This window comes from Fistularia commersonii, chromosome 34, assembly GCF_037954325.1.
Source record: "Fistularia commersonii isolate RoL2024-O1a breed Wild chromosome 34, RoL_Fcom_v1.0, whole genome shotgun sequence".
Lineage (NCBI taxonomy): Eukaryota > Metazoa > Chordata > Actinopteri > Syngnathiformes > Fistulariidae > Fistularia > Fistularia commersonii.
The window spans coordinates 3,243,933-3,261,380 of NC_141317.1; the positions used below are offsets into that span (position 1 = coordinate 3,243,933).

Below are 17,448 nucleotides of genomic sequence, written 5' to 3' on the forward strand. Positions count from 1 at the left end.
GAAGCTGAGAAAATGGAAGGCTGAAAACACACAAAACAAGACCCCGGATGTTTGATCCGTTCTGTATTGCATTTCCAGCCGGAAATCTATTATTCAAGAGCAAATGTAGGACATGAGTATTATCAAAATAGACCCGGTGACAGTCGTTTCTCAGCTGAAGAATTACATTAGTCGGATGTACAGAAACTGGAGGGGTGTGTATGTGTGTGTGTGTGTGTCTGCTGTCTTCGCTTTTCAGCCAATGAGCAGTGAGTAATCAAATTTGTTTACCCTTAAAACAGGATTATTGTGTCTCAAAGCTGCCGGGATTTAGCAATTTGCTCGACTTTGGCGTACAAACAACCGTTTAGCGGTTAAGAAATGAGTCACCGATGTATCGGAGAGCGTAGAAGGAGAAAAAAAAAGATAAAGTCCAATCTTGTGGTGTAACTTAGTCGTTTATTTTAATTCCACAAATTTTTCAAAAAAATTACAAAATACTCAAATGGAGAGAACACAGGACTCACAATTTTTCTTATTATTTCTACTTTTTGTTTACATTGTGTCATCCCATGGCGACTACTCATATATACAATAAGCTTCAAGATACCAGTATATATATAAATCTTAGCAGTCAGAATTTACATTCTGCTATTGCCGCTTTGAAACAAGAAGCTAAACCATTGACAACACTTAACATCAAAGGTTTGGAGACACAAAAAGAGGGGGAGCAAAAAGCAAGGGAACCGTCGGGAAAAGAGGCGAAGGACGATGAGGAGTGCGTCCATCGGGAGAGAGAACGGGAGTCGATGAGGAAATGGAAAGACAGAGCGACATGTTCTTGTCGGGGGCCTTTTTTTTTTTTCGCTTTTCCTAAACAAAACTGGGGGATGAGGCTGAGCTTGATGATGGTTCGCGATTGTTAAAGTGTAAATTATAGTGCTCTGAAGGATGACGTGGTCACTTTTAGACGCAAGTACAGTTTCTTCATTTGGTAAAAAAAAAAAAGAAAAAAAAAAAAAGATGATAAAATAGCCACAGTTTTGTAAATGTCCATGAAGTTTGAACAGTCTGAGTACATGGAACAAATGCAGAACCTGTGTCATGGCTACAAAAACAAAATAAAAAGAAACAAACATAAAAAAAAAAAAAAAAAAAAAGAAATTTGGGCTCATGTGCACTGGTGTGACAGGTCAACACTACAAGTAACAGTCAGTGGCACACAAACACAACGCTCCCAGAGCCCAGGAGGACGCGTGTATCCCTAAGGAACCGAGGCACACAAAAACATTGTGAGGACGACATGCACGCACGCGCACGTGCAAACACACACACCTCCTCTCCTTCCTGGTTGTCACATGTTGGCAGGCCCCCTCTAGTGTCACAGTGAACATCATTACAGCCTGTTTTTGGGGTGGTGGTGGTGGTGGTGGTGGGGGGGGCGACTCAATCGGATACAAGCCCAACGACACACACGGGTGGCAGGACGAGGTGAAAACAAGCGAACCACGGGACGGAACCCGACTCACCAGCTTCCGCGCGATAAAACAATCCCGTCCCGTAAGGCTCCTCTTAACAACTTAATGAAGTCAAAAAACGGGAACCCAAAGTGACTTAAAATGGGTTTAGGGAGTTCAACTAAAATCAATTCCGAGATTAAAAACATTCCCTTTAAAAGAACGAAGAAAAAAAAGAAAGTAATCTCTGATTACTTTTATTTTGATTTAAATACTATTTTAAGCAAAATGATAGGAAAAAAAAAAAAATAGTGGAGTTCTAATGTTTTCATTCAGTGCAAGCTTTTTTTTTTTCGTTTTCAATCCGTGGCTTCGGTGTGCACTCCACGAAAGCCTCAGTGACAGAGTGTCACGTCTTCAAGTGTTTCCAATCATTAACTCTCCACATTCTGACAACCTGCTCACGTGGCAAAGGTGTGTGTGTGATGAATAAATGAATGTGGGTGTGCCAAGTTTTTGGCTTTTGTTTGTGTGTGTGTGTGTGTGTGTGTGTGTGTGGGGCTAAATCTAACACAGTGATGTCCGAACAACAACACAACTGAACTGCAACTCTCTCAGAAACTGCTCATATAATGCCATGGTGTTCCCCTCTGAAACAAGGGATAATGCTTCAAAACAATTATATTGGAAGTTGAAACGACTTGGTATGTCCACACCTAGTAATAATAATTATAATAATAATTATATGTTTATATATACTATTTACAGATTCAAAAACGCCATGCTGTAGCTTTTTCTTAAAATTATGAAAAACCTCCAACAATGTATTAAAATAAATGTTGAATTTAAGATAGCACTTGTTATTTTTCCATAAATGGCCTGACCGGTCTTGTGTTTTTTTTTTTTTTTTTTTTTTTTTTGTTTGTTGTTTTGGGTTTTTTTGTTTGTTTTTTTTTATTAATTTTTTGATAAGCACAGTGTCTTTTTTTCTAGCACCTACAAAAATGTCAGGGAAGCTTTCATGCAGGAGTCTTGAGGATGTTGTCACTACTGGCTATATACCAAAGAAAGTCAATGTCTGGAAAAATAATATAATTATAATAATAATAATAATAATAATAATAATAAAATAAAAAAAACGACAAAAAAAAACAAAAAAAAAAACAGTCCTGAACAGGAACAGAAAACAAACATGAGAAGAATTCTCTGATGATCCTCTTGGCCTTTTCCGTTCTTCGAAAACAGAATGTGTTCAGAGGTCGTTGGTCGAGTTCCTCCGCCAGACCGTTTGGTAACAACTTCCTGTGTCCTGCACCTGTGAGTCGCCGCCTCCCTTGGCTGGTTACAGCTGCTTGTCACTCTCTTTTTTCAGTCGGCTGAAATAAACAAAACGAAACGTTTGAGTATTAAACAGGCTGAGACCGAGGTACGTGATTTCGACGCCGCCTGCCGCTCGTCCGACCTGTAGTAGTCCTCCTGGCCGGGCAGGGGTCCTCCGTGCATGTGATGGTGGCCGTGGAGCCACTGCTGCTCCATGGCCAGCCTTTGGAGCTCAGCTGACTGAGCGTGCATGGCCTGCAGCTGGTGGGCAGCGGACATGGGCGGCGGGAGGCCTCCCGGTAAGTCTCGCGGATACGGAGTTCCTGGAAGGGCACGGGCCGAAGATTTGATCAGGCGAATTTGATAAATTGGACGGGATGTTACCGTTAGCCGGCGACGGCGCTGGACGGCGGCCTACCGAAGACTGGGTGGCGTAGCATTTCGTGTTCATGGGGCGGCTGGCCAAGCAGAGGGTTGGGGATGGCGCCGGGTGGATAAGGGAAGCGGGCCAGGTGAGGTCCAGCTGCCAGGGGATCTACCGCCAGCGGGTGGGCTCCGGAGCCTGGAGGACACACAAGGCATTCACCACCACCTTCTGGGTGTCAGAGTCTTAGGTATAGGGTACAGGTCATGCTATATACACAAACAAATCAACACATTACTATCTCATCTACTCGATGGCATCAAGTAAACTGATTTGTATTTAACATCACATCACTGTAGTAAGCTATTACGCGATGTCAATGAAGACAGACATTCTGTCATTTTTAATTTTAGAAAAACGCTTTTCATTGGTTTTTCATACCACAAGGAAGTCTACATAAGTATTTGCATTGACTGCTTAACAACAGACTCACATCCTCAACTTTAGTTGATATCAACTTGCTAATAAACTGAATGGCTTGAATATATAATCACTGATATTTTCATCTGCTTTGTACTGGAATTTGAAGAGCCTTTGAATTAATCTCTCTGTCCATATATATATTTGTGTGTGTGTGTGTATATACAATAGATGTTGGTGCACATCTGTTGTTTTGACAAGGCATGATCCAACTTCTTGTTGAAATGTATTCAAATGCATTTGCATTTTACATTTGCTCACAAAATTGCTGGCAATACCCGGTTTCTACATGTCCTCGCAGACAGACTGGGTCAGTCTTTCCCCCAAGGTCTATGGAGGGAAAAACTAGTTGCCCACTTATAGTTTAAATAGCCATCCATCATAAAAAACATTTTCTTCATGAATTACTGCTAATGACTAAAATGTCATTTTTTTGTGTATAACTACAATACATTTCAGGAGAATAAATAGTAAACAAGAGCAGTAAAAATACAAATTCAAGGCAATTCAACATTTTGAGAAATAATGTACAAACGATCAATTCAATACATCAGTGCTGTGTATGCAAAAGTACATGCAGAGAATTAATATCTGCTAATAAAATATACTAAAAACTTGACACAAATTTGAACAAATTTGTGAAAAGCTCGACCTTTTTTGCGAACTCTCGACCAACTTTGGTACACGTTGGGTTAATTTAACATTACGAAATTGATTTTTTTCAAAATTTTTATAGTGACATTGTAAACGTCTGTACGAAGTGCATGTAATGGTGTGTTTACGAGCAGGGCTTTCGTTTACCTTGGTGAAGTGGGTCCTGCTGGTGGAGGTGGAGGTGGGAGTGGATATGCGAGTGCTGGTGGTGGTGCGGCGTGACGTTGAACATCTGGAGACGGGCGATGGGGTCGTTGGCGACCGTTGCCATCCTCTCGGCGTGGAGTCTTTCTGCGGCCAACCTCTCCGGGTAGCTCATTTCGGGTCGCAGCTGAGGCCCGGCGAGGGCGAGCCGCTCGCGCTCTAACGGGTTCAAGCCCGGATGGAAGGAGGCGAAGGGGTGAGGGCCGGCCATGGGGGGCAGGGTGATGGGGCCGTGGCGGGCGAAGTGCTCCATGGGGTTGGTGGAGGGGTGGAGTGTGTCCATCTCGGGAGGCTTGACCTCGAAACCGGGCTTCATCCGTTCCCTGAGCTCCCGCTCGCGGATCTCCCTCTCGCGCATCTCCCGCTCTCGCAGCTCGCGCTCCCTCATGGCTGGGTCGGCGTTGTACAGGCTGGGCATGTGATAGGCCAGCAGAGGGTCCGCGGGGTTGAGGGACACGAAGAAGGGGTGGTTTCGGTTGGTCGGGGACATGACGTGGGGTCGTGCGTATTCGCTGAGGGTGCGCAGGGCGGGGGTGTCGGGGCCGATGTACGGAGGCACGGCCGCGATGGTCGTCGGGGGGCCGTCGAAGGGCGGGCGCATGTGGGCGGGGCCGGCCAGCTGAGATTCGCTCATTCTTCCCTCGTGAGAGGAGCTGGAGGCCTTCTGTGAGATGAGGAGAGATTCCGCAATGAGGGCGATGGCAAGAAATAAAATGAAGTCGAAATAACAGAAAGAGACTAAAACACTCACCGCGGCTCGCTCGGCCTCTTTTTCTCGCTCTCGCTCTCTCTCCCGCTCTTTCTCCCTCTCCCGCTCCCTTTCTTTCTCCTCCCTGGCCTTTTGTTCCGCTTCTCGTTTGGCTTTCTCCAACGCTTCCTCCCGCTTCTTGGCCAATTTGGACGAGGCCAACGGCGTGAAGTAGAAATCCGTCCTCGCGCACGAGTTGTAACCCCGGTCCAGATGCTTGTAGAACCTGCGATCACAGTGGGGGGACAAAGCCACGAAATCGTAAATCGGGACGTTTGTGCAATAAATTTGAACGTTACAAAAGAGCTGTCTCTTGGCTCGACCTTCCACACTGGCTTGCAACAAGCTATCCCATTGGACGACGGCGAGGGGGGGGGGGAAGGGAGTTTGCATCGTTAACTAGTTCACAATATAAAAAGGGAGGGGGAAAAAAAACAAGCCGCTGCTTTGCTTTTCACCCGCAGACTGTGAGCCACTTAAGCAGAAACCCACCACGCGTACATAGAGCCAGATGCCTGAGCGCTCTCCCATCGCTCACTGTAATTAATCTCCCTGCTCGTCATCCATGGTAATTTCTAGCCATAGGCCAGGCAGAACGCAAGGCTAATTGCGGCCTTGGATGCCTGGTTTGCTGAGGACGTTCGATTTGTTAAGACTATCAAAGCCGTGAAACCTAAAGGGACGCACGCGTTATCGCCGAATGTATCTGGGGTAAATCGGCGGGGGAAGCGCGCAACCGAGCGCGGCTCTGGAAACGGGAGAGACGTTCTTTCCGAGAGTCCGAGGGCGTACCGTGCCGACTGGCTGGCGTGGCTTGGCGTGTTGACGACGGTCGGCTCCGGGGAGGGACTTCTCTGCGGCGGCGGGGGGCTCTCCGGCTCTTCGGACTCGTCCAGCGGCTCCTCTTTGATGTGAACCGGCGGGAGCGCTTGGCCGATGCCGGCGCAAGTGACTGAGGCAGGGAGCGGCATGGATATGGAGGCGGATGGAGCCGAGGATGGCGGAGGCTGCAGGCCCGGCATCGAGTTTGTCGAAGACGGAGGAGGGCCGGTCGGAGGTAGAACTGTACTGAAAGGGTGAGATGAGAACGGCGGCTGCGGCGGCCCGCCGGGGTGTGAGGTCGCCGCTGAAGGTGGGAGCGGGGGAGCCGGGGGCGGCTGGTGGCCGGCTGACGGAGGCAGGTTCTGAGACTGGGTGAGCACAGGGGGCTGAGCCGGGGGAGGCTGTAACTGCTGCCCCTGAGGCATGAGCTGGAGAGGAGGCGGATGCGCCGAAGGCGGGTGATGGGTGGACAAAGAGCTGAGGGGTTTGAGGGCGGGAGGCGGAGGCAGGTTCGAAGGCATCTGAGGGAAAGGAGGCGCCGACACGTGGGGCGGGTGTTTGTGGGACTGCGGGTTCGGTATCTGAGGGATGGGTGTGGTCGGCGGGGGCTTGATGTGAGGCATGGACATGGGCGCGGGCGGGAGCGGCTGCTCTCTGGGAGGCTGACATACACTCTGAGAAGATGACTGGGACTGCGAGGGAGGTGTGTGAGGCCTCGGTTGCGACTGGCTAGAGATTGGCTGTGGTGGGACCTGAGACTGACCCACAGGGAAGCCCTGAGGGGGCATGGAGTGTGGGTGAGGTATGTGTGAGGGACCAGATTGTAGTGGATGCGGCATGGGAGGCATGGGCCCGTGGTGTGAGCCGGGTAACGACTGAGGTGGAATCGGGGGCCCGGGCGGGGGCGCCTGAGTCATGGGTGAATGCGGAGAGGGAAGCCTTTGAGGGTGGAGAGACGCTCCGGACTGGATGAGAGCCATGGGGAGAGGCTGGGGCGGTAAAGAGGCGGAGGCCGCGGTGGGGGAGACCTGTGGCGGCAATGACGGGGCAGAGGACGTAGGCGGAGGGGGTGCCGAAGAGGTGGACGATGTGCCCGGCTGGCACTGGATGACCGGGGGATGCTGGCTCTGCAGGAGCTGCTGCTGCTGGGCGGAGGAGTCCGAATCGCTCTCATTGTCACGGGGACTGGGGATGCTCGGGGAGGAACTCCGGTTGTCCTGGTCGATGTCTTTAGGATCACTGCTGAGCTCCTCGTTGATGCTACGACCATCAGAGCTCTCGCCCTCTCCCTCGCCCTCGCACTCTGAGGGCGAGTCCGGCCGACTCAGCTCCTGAAGAAAATGAAAGCAGAGAAGGATGAGCCTCCCGCCGACATCCCGAGACAAGCGAGGCGAAGATCAGATACTCACTTGCGTCTTGGACTTTTTGGCACTCGCCCTCTCGGGCTCCTCTGTGTCCGAAGTCGCCTTCTCCCGCTGCCTCTTTGCGCTCTTCATGGGTGAAGGAGCCTCCTCCTTGATTTTCTGCAGAGTCAAAGCGACAGACGCTAAGCACGCTTTTACGAGCAGAGTCCAAAGCCCGGGGACCATCCACCATCGCCCACCCGTACCTTGCTGGGCTTCTTCATGGAGTCCGTCTTGCTGTCGGTGCTGTCAGTACTCGCTGCACTGGGCGAAGTGCGGCCGCTGGAGCGCAAATCCTCATTGGTCGGCGACGCTCTGCCATCGGGACTGGCTGTCTGCTTCTTCCGGCCACTGCGTAGCGTTGACATCTATAAAACAGTCGATACGAGCCATGTTGAAGGTAATCCACTTTTCAAAATCCAAAATGTTCCACCCCCACCCGCCAACATGTAAATACTAATGCTTATTAATGTAACAATGTTTTCTTTACAATTCTGGATCTGTAGGTCTCACAGCAACTCAAGGCAGTAAAAGTGCAAAACGGAAGGAAATATCGCGGGCAGGGAGTGTGTGTGTGTGCGCGCGCACCGAGCCTCGGTTCCGTCTGGTCCTCATGCTATGCTTCCCGCTGAGTCCATCCTCTTCCTCTTTGACGGGTTTGAACATAAATGGCGGCGGGTCCACTGGCTTCTCGATGGGGGGCAGCTCACCGTACTTCTTGAAGTGAATGCGGCAATCTGTGCACAGCAAGATGTTCTCCCTGCCCCCGTGGTGCCAGTCCTTCGAGGCTGAGGAAAGCCGTTTGCAGTTGCGAATTAACATTCACGCAGGTGTTAAAAAGCAAAAGCACAGAGTGATCGCTGACCGACAGAAAGATAAACTATTCAACTCACTAATGATATCAATATTATTTTTTTATACAAGAGTGAATTAGGTAGAGCGCCCGACTATCTCCCGCTAAATGCTGTATCTAACCTCCTGTAATGCAAATATTAATAAGGTCTGCATGGGTTAATGCTTTCAAAGCCCCAGTTAGACGGCAACCAAGTTGTGATGGTGGTAATCTAAGTGTGATCAAATGGGAGCCTGGCGCTGGCAGCCAGCTGTGTGGGAAGAGTGGAAGGATAATGAGTTGGAGAGCGAACGAGCTATGGGCTCATGTCCGATTTGATCAAATTAGTCTCGACATCATCTGATGCCCATCTGTCACGGCGCTGCGCTGCGAAGGCTCACGGTGATCTCGATCGGGACGGGAATATCCGCGCGAGTTCACGTGACGAATGCGAGGGCGTGAGCGAAAACGCTGAGTCTTACTGGTGGTGAAACAGTGGCGACAGGCGTAGCCCTTCAGCTCCTGTTCGCTATCTTCACTGTCAAAATCATCTTCGCTGGCGGAACTGAGGTCCACTGAAAGACACGGAAACATATATCGAAATGAAATGTACACGCCATAATCCGATGCCAGAACATAGCAGGTCACGGGGTCCTAAGGGGTAGAAAATACGTACAGAATTCACTGGAGGGGGGACGCGAGGGGGTGTTGACAGGAGTTGAAGCGGTTCGTGTCTTGATGCGGCGGAAGACGGGTTGGCGTCGGTGTCTGCGGTGGGCTCGACAACTGGCTGCCTCTGGGGTCTTCTTCCAGTAGTAGTAGAAGGTAATTAGCTCCCCCTGTAAGAAACCCAAAAGAAAAACAATGTTCTGAAAACAGGCAAACAAATCAGAGTGGAGGGGGGAAACAATACAACAAAAAAAGACATCATTTTTTGCTCTGAGGACGTGCCATCATAGTCACAAGGCAACTGAAGGTAAAGGAATGTTGGTATATTTTTCATAAAATATCTGCAGCTAGGTTGAATAAAATGTATGGAAAATAAATATTAGCAGACAGCGGCTGCGTTTCATAGCGAGAGGGCTTGGAGCGCCTCGGTCCATGCCAGGATTTGTAGCTGGCCGGGCATGTTTGTGCTGTGGCCCAGTCTGTCCCTGGATTAGGCGAGAGAAGGCTCACTGAATGCAGGGATATTAGGATCAGTGCACTGGTGGCTGCCTGGGTGGCAGGAGCTTGAATAGGAACAAAAGAACATGTCAGGCAGAGCTTTGGCGCTACAAATAGGGAATGAAATGGCTCCTCGCCCCTCCACTGGAAGAGTCAATTGAACTTTAACCAAACATTCGGAGGGGCGCTCTTGCCAGCGAGCGAAGCGAATAAATCCAGTGTACAAAAGGTTGCGGGAAATCAATACCCAACTGAAACATTAACACATGTGATCATGGATCAGAAAGCACTTTGCTGAGGCGGCCTGTGCATATTAACCGCAGCTTTCCGGCCGCGCTCGGAACAAGCAAGCCCCGAAAACGGGTGTCAAGAGTCAGGGACGATTATGTAGTTTCCTGTGGGTCTCTGCCATCGTTTTCCTCGTGCCGTGAACTCACTTTAGTTAGTGGTCCTCACCTGGCTCCATGACATATTCATGAAGGTGCGGCGCGATTGTCGGGTGAAATGCAAGTCACCTGTAATCTTTAAAGCCCAGAGGGCGCCCATCTACTATCTGAGGCCTGTTAAACTGTTGTTTAACAAAGCTCCCGGGGATTAATGGCTATTGATTGTTTTCCTGCTCTGCTTGAGAGAAAGTTGACATAAACTGCTCTCTGAAATGCATTAACAGCCATTCAGCAACAGCCTCCACGTCGTCTGTAAAAATGTAGCGCCGTAAACAAACAAGAAAAAGAGCTGACTTTAGAAATAAATAGGTGCATTTATAGGATGTGCTTAAAAAACATTAAAAAAAACAATGCAGTATAAAACCGGCGATAGAAATATTGCAAGGTGATGAAACAGCCTGGTGTTAATCAGCTTTGAAATTCTTAATCCGTGTATTTTGAAATTGACAATTTAAGCCATTTGATTTATTTGCAATGAGAAAAGAAAGATTAAGGGTTGACCAGTAATTGCAGCTTTATTGCCATCAGAATCTGTGCGGGTAGTTCGCATTGGAGCGACTTCTTTCTCAATCTCAGCTGACCGCCAGAAAACCCTCTGCTAGGTGGATTTACTTTGGTTTGATAACATATTCCTCCATTTAGGGGAAATTCATATCTACCAAAGCCTGCAGGACTTCATCTTATCAGGCAAAGTAGTTCTGGGAACACTTCTTGAGGCCGCCTAAGCTCAATGAAATCTCACATTTCAGTGGCGCGCTGTGTCCGAGCAAAGCCACAGCTCCGGTGCAAAACTGTCCCGGCCCCACAGCTTGAGCTCACTTTTTTAGTCCTTGATACTTCAGCAGATGAGCACATCTGGAGTGGTGGGATGGATTCCATGTGTTGGGGTTGTGCAAAGAGAACCGGTGGGACTCTTTAAAATTCAAATACCACTTGGATAAGAACAGGAAGATCTAGCTTTTGCCTTTAGCACCACGTTTGCAGACTTTGAGCGACTGTGAATTTTTTTTGGTTCAAACGCTCGAAAGCAGACAGTGGTTATTATAGCTGCTGAATGCTCTAGGAGGGTCGGCACATGTTTGTACGTGTATTTCTGCTCGTCTCTGAACTTCCTGTTTCCCGAGCGCCTCCCTCTTCAGTCTGGCCGGCCAGTTGGGAAGGCAGGGCGCAGGTGCTAACTGAGGGAAGGCAGGCGTCCTGATGTGAAACCTAATTGAAATGTGCAGATCAAAAGTGTCGAGTGGTGCCGAGCGCTGGCTTTGCTATGCGCTTAATGACTGTTCTCAGCAGTGCCTTTCTGCCTCCTTGCTGCAGGCTGACAACTACACGGCTTCAACAACAGCTTGGCAGACACAGGGGCAAGGTCACCCTGCTTCTCCATCACTTACACTGTGTCAAGTGCCATTGCATTAGACAAGGGCTAATGAAAACATTAACTTGGGGCTTTTGAATGGGAATTAACAGGTGCATCGGTGAGTGGATGCAGCTGGGAGGGGAAAACGAATGAAGTGTGGTAGGAAATCACTGGAAAGAAATTCCCGAGAAAGACCACAAGAAAAAAAAAAAAAAAAAAAAAAGGTAAAATTGTAAACTGCAATCCCACCGTCGAATAAAAATAAATTGCAATGACTGGTAATGGTGATATGGTAATGACTGATGTAAAGACCTTCAAAAAGCACTATGAACCTGGCATTCCTTTGCTGCTAAGAAGCTCGAAGCTATGAATTACTGTCTTAAGGGTGACTGACAGGTTAATTGTCTCAGCCTGCCTGTATGTCAACTTTTCTTCTGAAGCAACATTTGTCTGATCTCTCACGCTGATTATCTATGTTACTCAATCACATTCACAGAGTCCATATCTTGAGTGCACTAATTTTCTACCTCTTATCCACCAAGTACATTAGGCTTCCAATGGAATTACAATTCCTTCATAAAATGGGGACAATAGCGCCAAAGAAGTTTCGACGAACCTGGCTCGACAAAAAGGTGAACAAAAATACATTCAGGGAAAATTAGTGTGGCTCTAGAATCCTGTAGCATGAGTTTCCCCATGTCCACTAAATCAGTGCAGAGCGGTACACAGTGTGCTGCTGCTCTGCGCAACATGAAATAGTGACAACATAAGCTCTGTATTATGAGGCCTTTTAGAGTGCTTCCATCTGCAAGAGCTTTCTGGTTGGTGGATTATCCGACAAGCAAAGGGCTTACCCTCTTGTCAGGACACTCAAGAGCTTCCATTCGAGTTATTACCACTTAAAATGGTCTTCTCCATACAAATATACAGTGTATGCGTGAAATAGTCGTGAAGTTTAAGATCATGCATGCTGGAGTTTTCCTTCACTTTCAACTATAAAACTACGCTTTTCACGGCAAGGGTTTACCTCACTCACATTTCAAATTGAATTAACACTTGGGTGGTGATGTATGCATATTGTAGTTGTTATGACCTGATAATATCCTTTCTGTAGAACAACAAATTTGACTTCAAACTGCTTTCTGCACTCATGGAGAATATGCACACATACACCTCTATGTATTATTAATATATAGAGGAGATCAACAATTTATCTGCTGTTGAGTGCAGCCAACTTGGAGTAAAAATTCGTTTTGGAGATGAAACCAAATTCAAAATGAAAGACATCCATTGCTATAATCGCTTGTATTCTTGGTCGCTGTGTTGAACTGCCGAATACCCTCTAATGTTCTTGTTTCCGAAACGTACAAGTTCTCCGTTAAACTCATGTAGACTACAGTTGGTCAGGGCTGCAGGTTGAGGCTGAGCGGGAGTGCCGGATCCTCTAGTGGGGTTCGATGGTCCTGTGTGTGCGGGCAGGGCTGAGGGTGAGGGCTAAACTCATGTATTTACGCCCTCATCCCCTCTCAGGCCCAGTCCTGAACAGATGGTTTCTGTTTTTCCTGGCAGATTTGTGACAGAGCCACAAAAGGCCCCTGCTTTGACATGAAGCCAAACGGTTAAGGCCGTTACTGGCAAGAGCAGAGGAAGAAAGAGAGAACAGGGGAGAACTGGAGAGGGGGAGGGCTCTGTGTGGAGAAGAGCCGAGGAGGCGAAATAAAGAGCCAGCAAAGGATAACAATGAACAATCAGCACAGAATCCGACCGTACCCATTCCAAAAACATCTCTCGGCAAATACTTTTTTTTGTTGGAGAGAATATATAAAAAAAAAAAAAAAGCCCGGGGATCGGCCCAGTTCTGGGTTACAGTGGTTCAAGGAGAGTTGTGTAAACATCCATTAGTGCAGCCTGAACCTGTGCTCCTCCTGTTTCCTCTACACTCAGCGCGCACAGGAGCAACAATTTCTTCCTGATTAATTTGACTGAGGCGAACATATTTGAGCTCAATCAGGCCGTGGTGTAATTATGAATTAGCTCAACTCTCTTTCCACTTCCTTTGTTTCATCGCACGTTACATTATCATTTCAGAGGTGGGCAGACATTATCCTTACACCAACTTGAGTTGCATGTGATAATCTCGATCATCTAAGAAGATAAAAAGCAGATTAAATATTCTCAGACGTTAGAAAAAAAAAAAAACACTCCAAAAACTTAACGCTCTTATTGATTTAACTGTAATCTTAAACCACCACAGTATGTTCAAAATAAAATGTGCGACATACTGTAGTGAGTTCAGTGCTGAGGCTACTTATGAGTTTGGAAATAAGACATTTTTACATGACAAAATTAAATACAAAAATATGGCTATTAAAACACCACCAAATGTTGAAAATGGATCTTTAGATGTTGTAGGTCCCATTTTGGACATGGATTTGAAGATCTTGTATGAAACAAATTGAAATCTGTGTTTTGAATTCATCTATGACTTATCAAGTACTCAATTAACACCTGACTATACCAATAAAAAAAATATATATAAAAAAAAATCGGAGAGCGAATATTCAAAGTACCTGGTTTATCTATGTAGTTGAATCCAAAACGGAAGCAAGGCATAAATGCCCTGAAAACTATGGGCGGACAACAGCAGAGGAGCGAAGGGACCTTGGCTGGTAGAGTACAGAGGCGGTTAAATAGACAGCCCTCCCCTGCTGTGCAGAGCCTCTCTGATGGGGAATGACTGAATAAGCTCTGCTTTCACAGGTCAGGGATGCACATGCTGAAGAATCAGCACTCATGTTTTTTCCCGCTGTAAGCGCTTTTCCCAATGAAAGCAGTTTGGATGGCAAGTCTTTTTTTGCTAGAGGGTCGATCCTGCGTGTTCTGCTGATAAGCGACTACCCAAAAACCACAACACCAAGCCTACGGAAGAACTCAATTATGAAGGGAACCGCGCTCTCCGAGCTCGATGTATTAGGCAGGAAAATATATAAGTAAATAAATAAAAAGATACACTCGGCCATGCTAAATTGCCTCTGGTCTGCTAAAAGAACATCAATACACGCTGGTTGAGCTTCCATCAGCCGAAAGTGATTTCACTGCCTAAACAAGTTATGTCATTTACCAAACACAGAAGCTGTTCTGTCACACTTCTGACAGCTACTTCCAACTGGACCAGGCTTCCACAGTTTGTAGCTGGTTTAATTAGTGTTTGAACCAAAGTATTTATAATCACACTCATGCCCAAGGTTCTGGCTGTTGATCTAAGGACACGGCGCTGAATTTAATTTGACGTTTGCACAGATTGTACTAGGGCAAACATCTGCTTTGAGCTTGTCTGGAGAACAGTGTTCTCCTGTTGGCCATCCAGTAAATGACAGCGCCTGTGGGGGCTGAGTGCTCTCTTTTCTCAGAACAAGGATGCTGCAAGAGCTGCTCGACAAAACGGCTCCTGGTTGGTCTGAGTGTCAAAGAGATTAAAGCAGCGCGGAAAAAAAAACAAAACAAAAAAAAAAAAAAAAAACAACATCAAATATACTCTTCTGAACACCTGTGCCAATATGAGCCGACATTGTCTTCGAGGTTGTTTTAATCCCGAATTCGCGGGAGCTTTCCGAACAAAATGCTGTAATGACCAGCAAGATGAATATATTTTCCAGGTTACAAGATTACAGGTTGTTACCAAGGTGTAAGAAAAAAAAAAACCAACCCAACTATTTGCCATCTGAGAACAGCAAAGACTGTTGTCGCATTTCTGCCTTTTTCACCTTCGTAAAAAACTCGAGGAAGACACAGGAACAAAATCAGCCAGTGTTTGCTTTTTCATGTTGTCCTCCAAGTTTGCACTCCTTGAAGCCAATATTTACTGTTCGAGCACCAATTGAGAGCAGCTAAAAATATGTTTTACGTTTTCCCAGAGATTTGTCAAAAGTATATTTTTACAGGATGCTTGTTGCTATCCAGCACATTTACATATGCAGATTATTGCCACGAGATACAACATATACCAAAATAATTAAAAGAACAGCGACGAGGAGAGTGAACAACAGGATGTGTGAATGAGAGCCCGAGGGAAAACTAACAACTTGAACATTTTTTCCACATTACTTTGCCAGTATTGCAGGCTCCATAAAAATATGCGATACTAAAATAATAATGACACTGCAATATCTAAATACATGAATAGTTGAATTTCTTTAACATCTCTAACATACATGCTCGATACAACTTTAAAAAAAAGTCGCACTACTATTGACAAAGTCTCTTAAAAGAAAAAGTGTTCAAGTTGCTTGGGTTCCAGTTATTTTATTATATTCAGTCAACAGCCATATTTCTATTTTGCTGTTTTGCCACGGTATGGTAATGCATCTATGCTCAAGTGTTCTGATTGGATCATTTTAAACTGTCTACGCCTCTGTTCCACGGTCCAGCATACAGAGCGGTGGCAGCAGAGCTGTTCTGCAAATACTGTCTGTTGGTATCTCCTTGAAATTTGAGCAGTGAAAATGAAAATATCAGGCACAGAGTTATCTTTGATCTGCCATGTCTGCATATTTAGTTCTTCAAACACTGGAAGCAGCAAACTCATGTTCCATGACGTCCTTTCTGGAGCGAAGGAAATGGTGGCAGCAAGGCCAGTTGCAGGCGGTCAGACGACACACCCACTTCCCCCTCCAGGCCTTTATGTGACTTTATATAAAGCATTCCTGAGTGTTAGTCAGGCCTGGTGTGTTTACATAGCACTAGGTGCTTAGCCTTGGCACTGGCAGTTCGAGCTGTGTTGGTGCTTCAGGGGTAGTGCAGCTAATAGGGTCTAGCAGGAGAAACAGTGAGAGGCAGAAAATACTGTGCCGGTCCTCTAGAGCCGAGTGTATCAGCCCAAGGGCTTTATGCTCCGCACAGCATCTCAATAACAGAGGTTCAACCAGGGCTCGCGGCAGGAAAAAGTTGCAGGAAAAAACACGTTAGTGCGACACGCTTCTTTTAAAATGTCTTAGCATGCGAGGGGGAAGGGGTGGGGGTATATGTCTGCCAGTGACCTACAACGTCCTGACATATTGTGCTTATTTCCAGAGATACCATTTCGGAATGAACGGATAGAAAATAAAAATAGAGCTTTCCTCGGGGTATTGACTGGCTCCAAGTCAGATCGCTCTTACGGCGCAAAAAGCAACTTCAACCATAAGCAAGCAGTCGCCCCCCCCCCCCCCCTCATGCGACAAGCCAGGCATTTCAATGTGTATACCGAGCTAACGCCCCACCTTCTTACCCTTCTCCTCTAGTCGCTTTTACCCGCCCCTTGTGCTCAGTCATTTTCTCCTCTTTTCATATGTTTAAAGGGCAGTTTATTTTCCATTTGCTGGGGGAAAATTAATCTTTCTCTGCTCTGTGGCGGTGGCAGGCCTAGATCCTGGAGGAGGTCTATTACCTCTCCTGCCAAGTACACTCCCCCTCCAGGTTGAATTGCATTAATACCTCCTTTATAGCCAATCAATTGGACAAGTCATATATTTCAAATAGCAGTAAAAAAAAAATAACTGAAGAAACCTCCGTGAGGAAAGTGCATTCATACATTTTAATCTCTTATTCGAGTAGGTTCGAATTGGGTTTTAGGACTGAAAATGCAGCACAAAGGAGGCAACACTGAAAGAGTTCAGTGGAAAAAAAAAAAAAAAAAAACTACGGGTACGTAGGTGTGTGTTGGAGAAGCGGAGCCGACACATCATCAGCTCAAGGCAGACAAGGAAATGAAGCTGCGGAGGTATGACAAACACCTTTGATTTCCCTTTGATGTCTGTGTCAGCACTGTATCGGCACACTTTCAGCAGTCGCCGCCTCGCAGAAAAACAGCAAGGTCGACACTGTTTTATGAATCAAAATGCATATCTAAGAATAATTTAACGGTGAAATCAAAAGGTACACCAGACTTTGAAACGATACGCACATGTTCGTCTGTTCAGTGTCATTTGCAGACAAGACAAAAAAAAAATAAAAAAAACAAAACAAAAAAAAACAAAAAAAAAAACAACCCGGTACTTCTTTTCACGGAGGTTAGAGAGAAGCACTGAGCAACAGAAACACATTTAATGTTTAGCTGTTGTTAGTAATTACAGATCTGAGATTTGAACTTTCACTATTTGAGTGATGATTAACTAGTCGCCATGGGTGAGCACATACACCTTAAATGTTGGCAGATACTTACTCTGTCTGGCAGAATGGCA

General features: G+C 46.5%; 1 protein-coding gene across 5 annotated transcripts in view; it reads right to left on the reverse strand.

The window, feature by feature from the left end:
• Window positions 1–418: 418 nt before the first annotated feature.
• rerea (arginine-glutamic acid dipeptide (RE) repeats a) overlaps window positions 419–17,448 on the reverse strand; it is a 91,449-nt gene continuing 74,419 nt past the window's right edge. For 2 of the 5 annotated variants that reach the window (XM_086141556.1, XM_086141557.1), the window contains 11 exons: window positions 8,940–9,102; window positions 8,746–8,838; window positions 8,020–8,219; window positions 7,638–7,799; window positions 7,438–7,551; window positions 5,999–7,359; window positions 5,210–5,432; window positions 4,402–5,122; window positions 3,175–3,318; window positions 2,899–3,079; window positions 2,324–2,812 (listed from right to left, as the gene is read on the reverse strand). In XM_086141556.1, the coding sequence (XP_085997682.1) occupies window positions 2,779–2,812; window positions 2,899–3,079; window positions 3,175–3,318; window positions 4,402–5,122; window positions 5,210–5,432; window positions 5,999–7,359; window positions 7,438–7,551; window positions 7,638–7,799; window positions 8,020–8,219; window positions 8,746–8,838; window positions 8,940–9,102 (3,396 nt within the window). In that variant the 3' untranslated portion in view covers window positions 2,324–2,778. Of the gene's footprint in view, window positions 2,813–2,898; window positions 3,080–3,174; window positions 3,349–4,401; window positions 5,433–5,998; window positions 7,360–7,437; window positions 7,552–7,637; window positions 7,800–8,019; window positions 8,220–8,745; window positions 8,839–8,939; window positions 9,103–17,448 lie in introns of all 5 variants that reach the window. The other 3 variants (XM_086141554.1, XM_086141558.1, XM_086141555.1) reach the window with 2 other exon arrangements.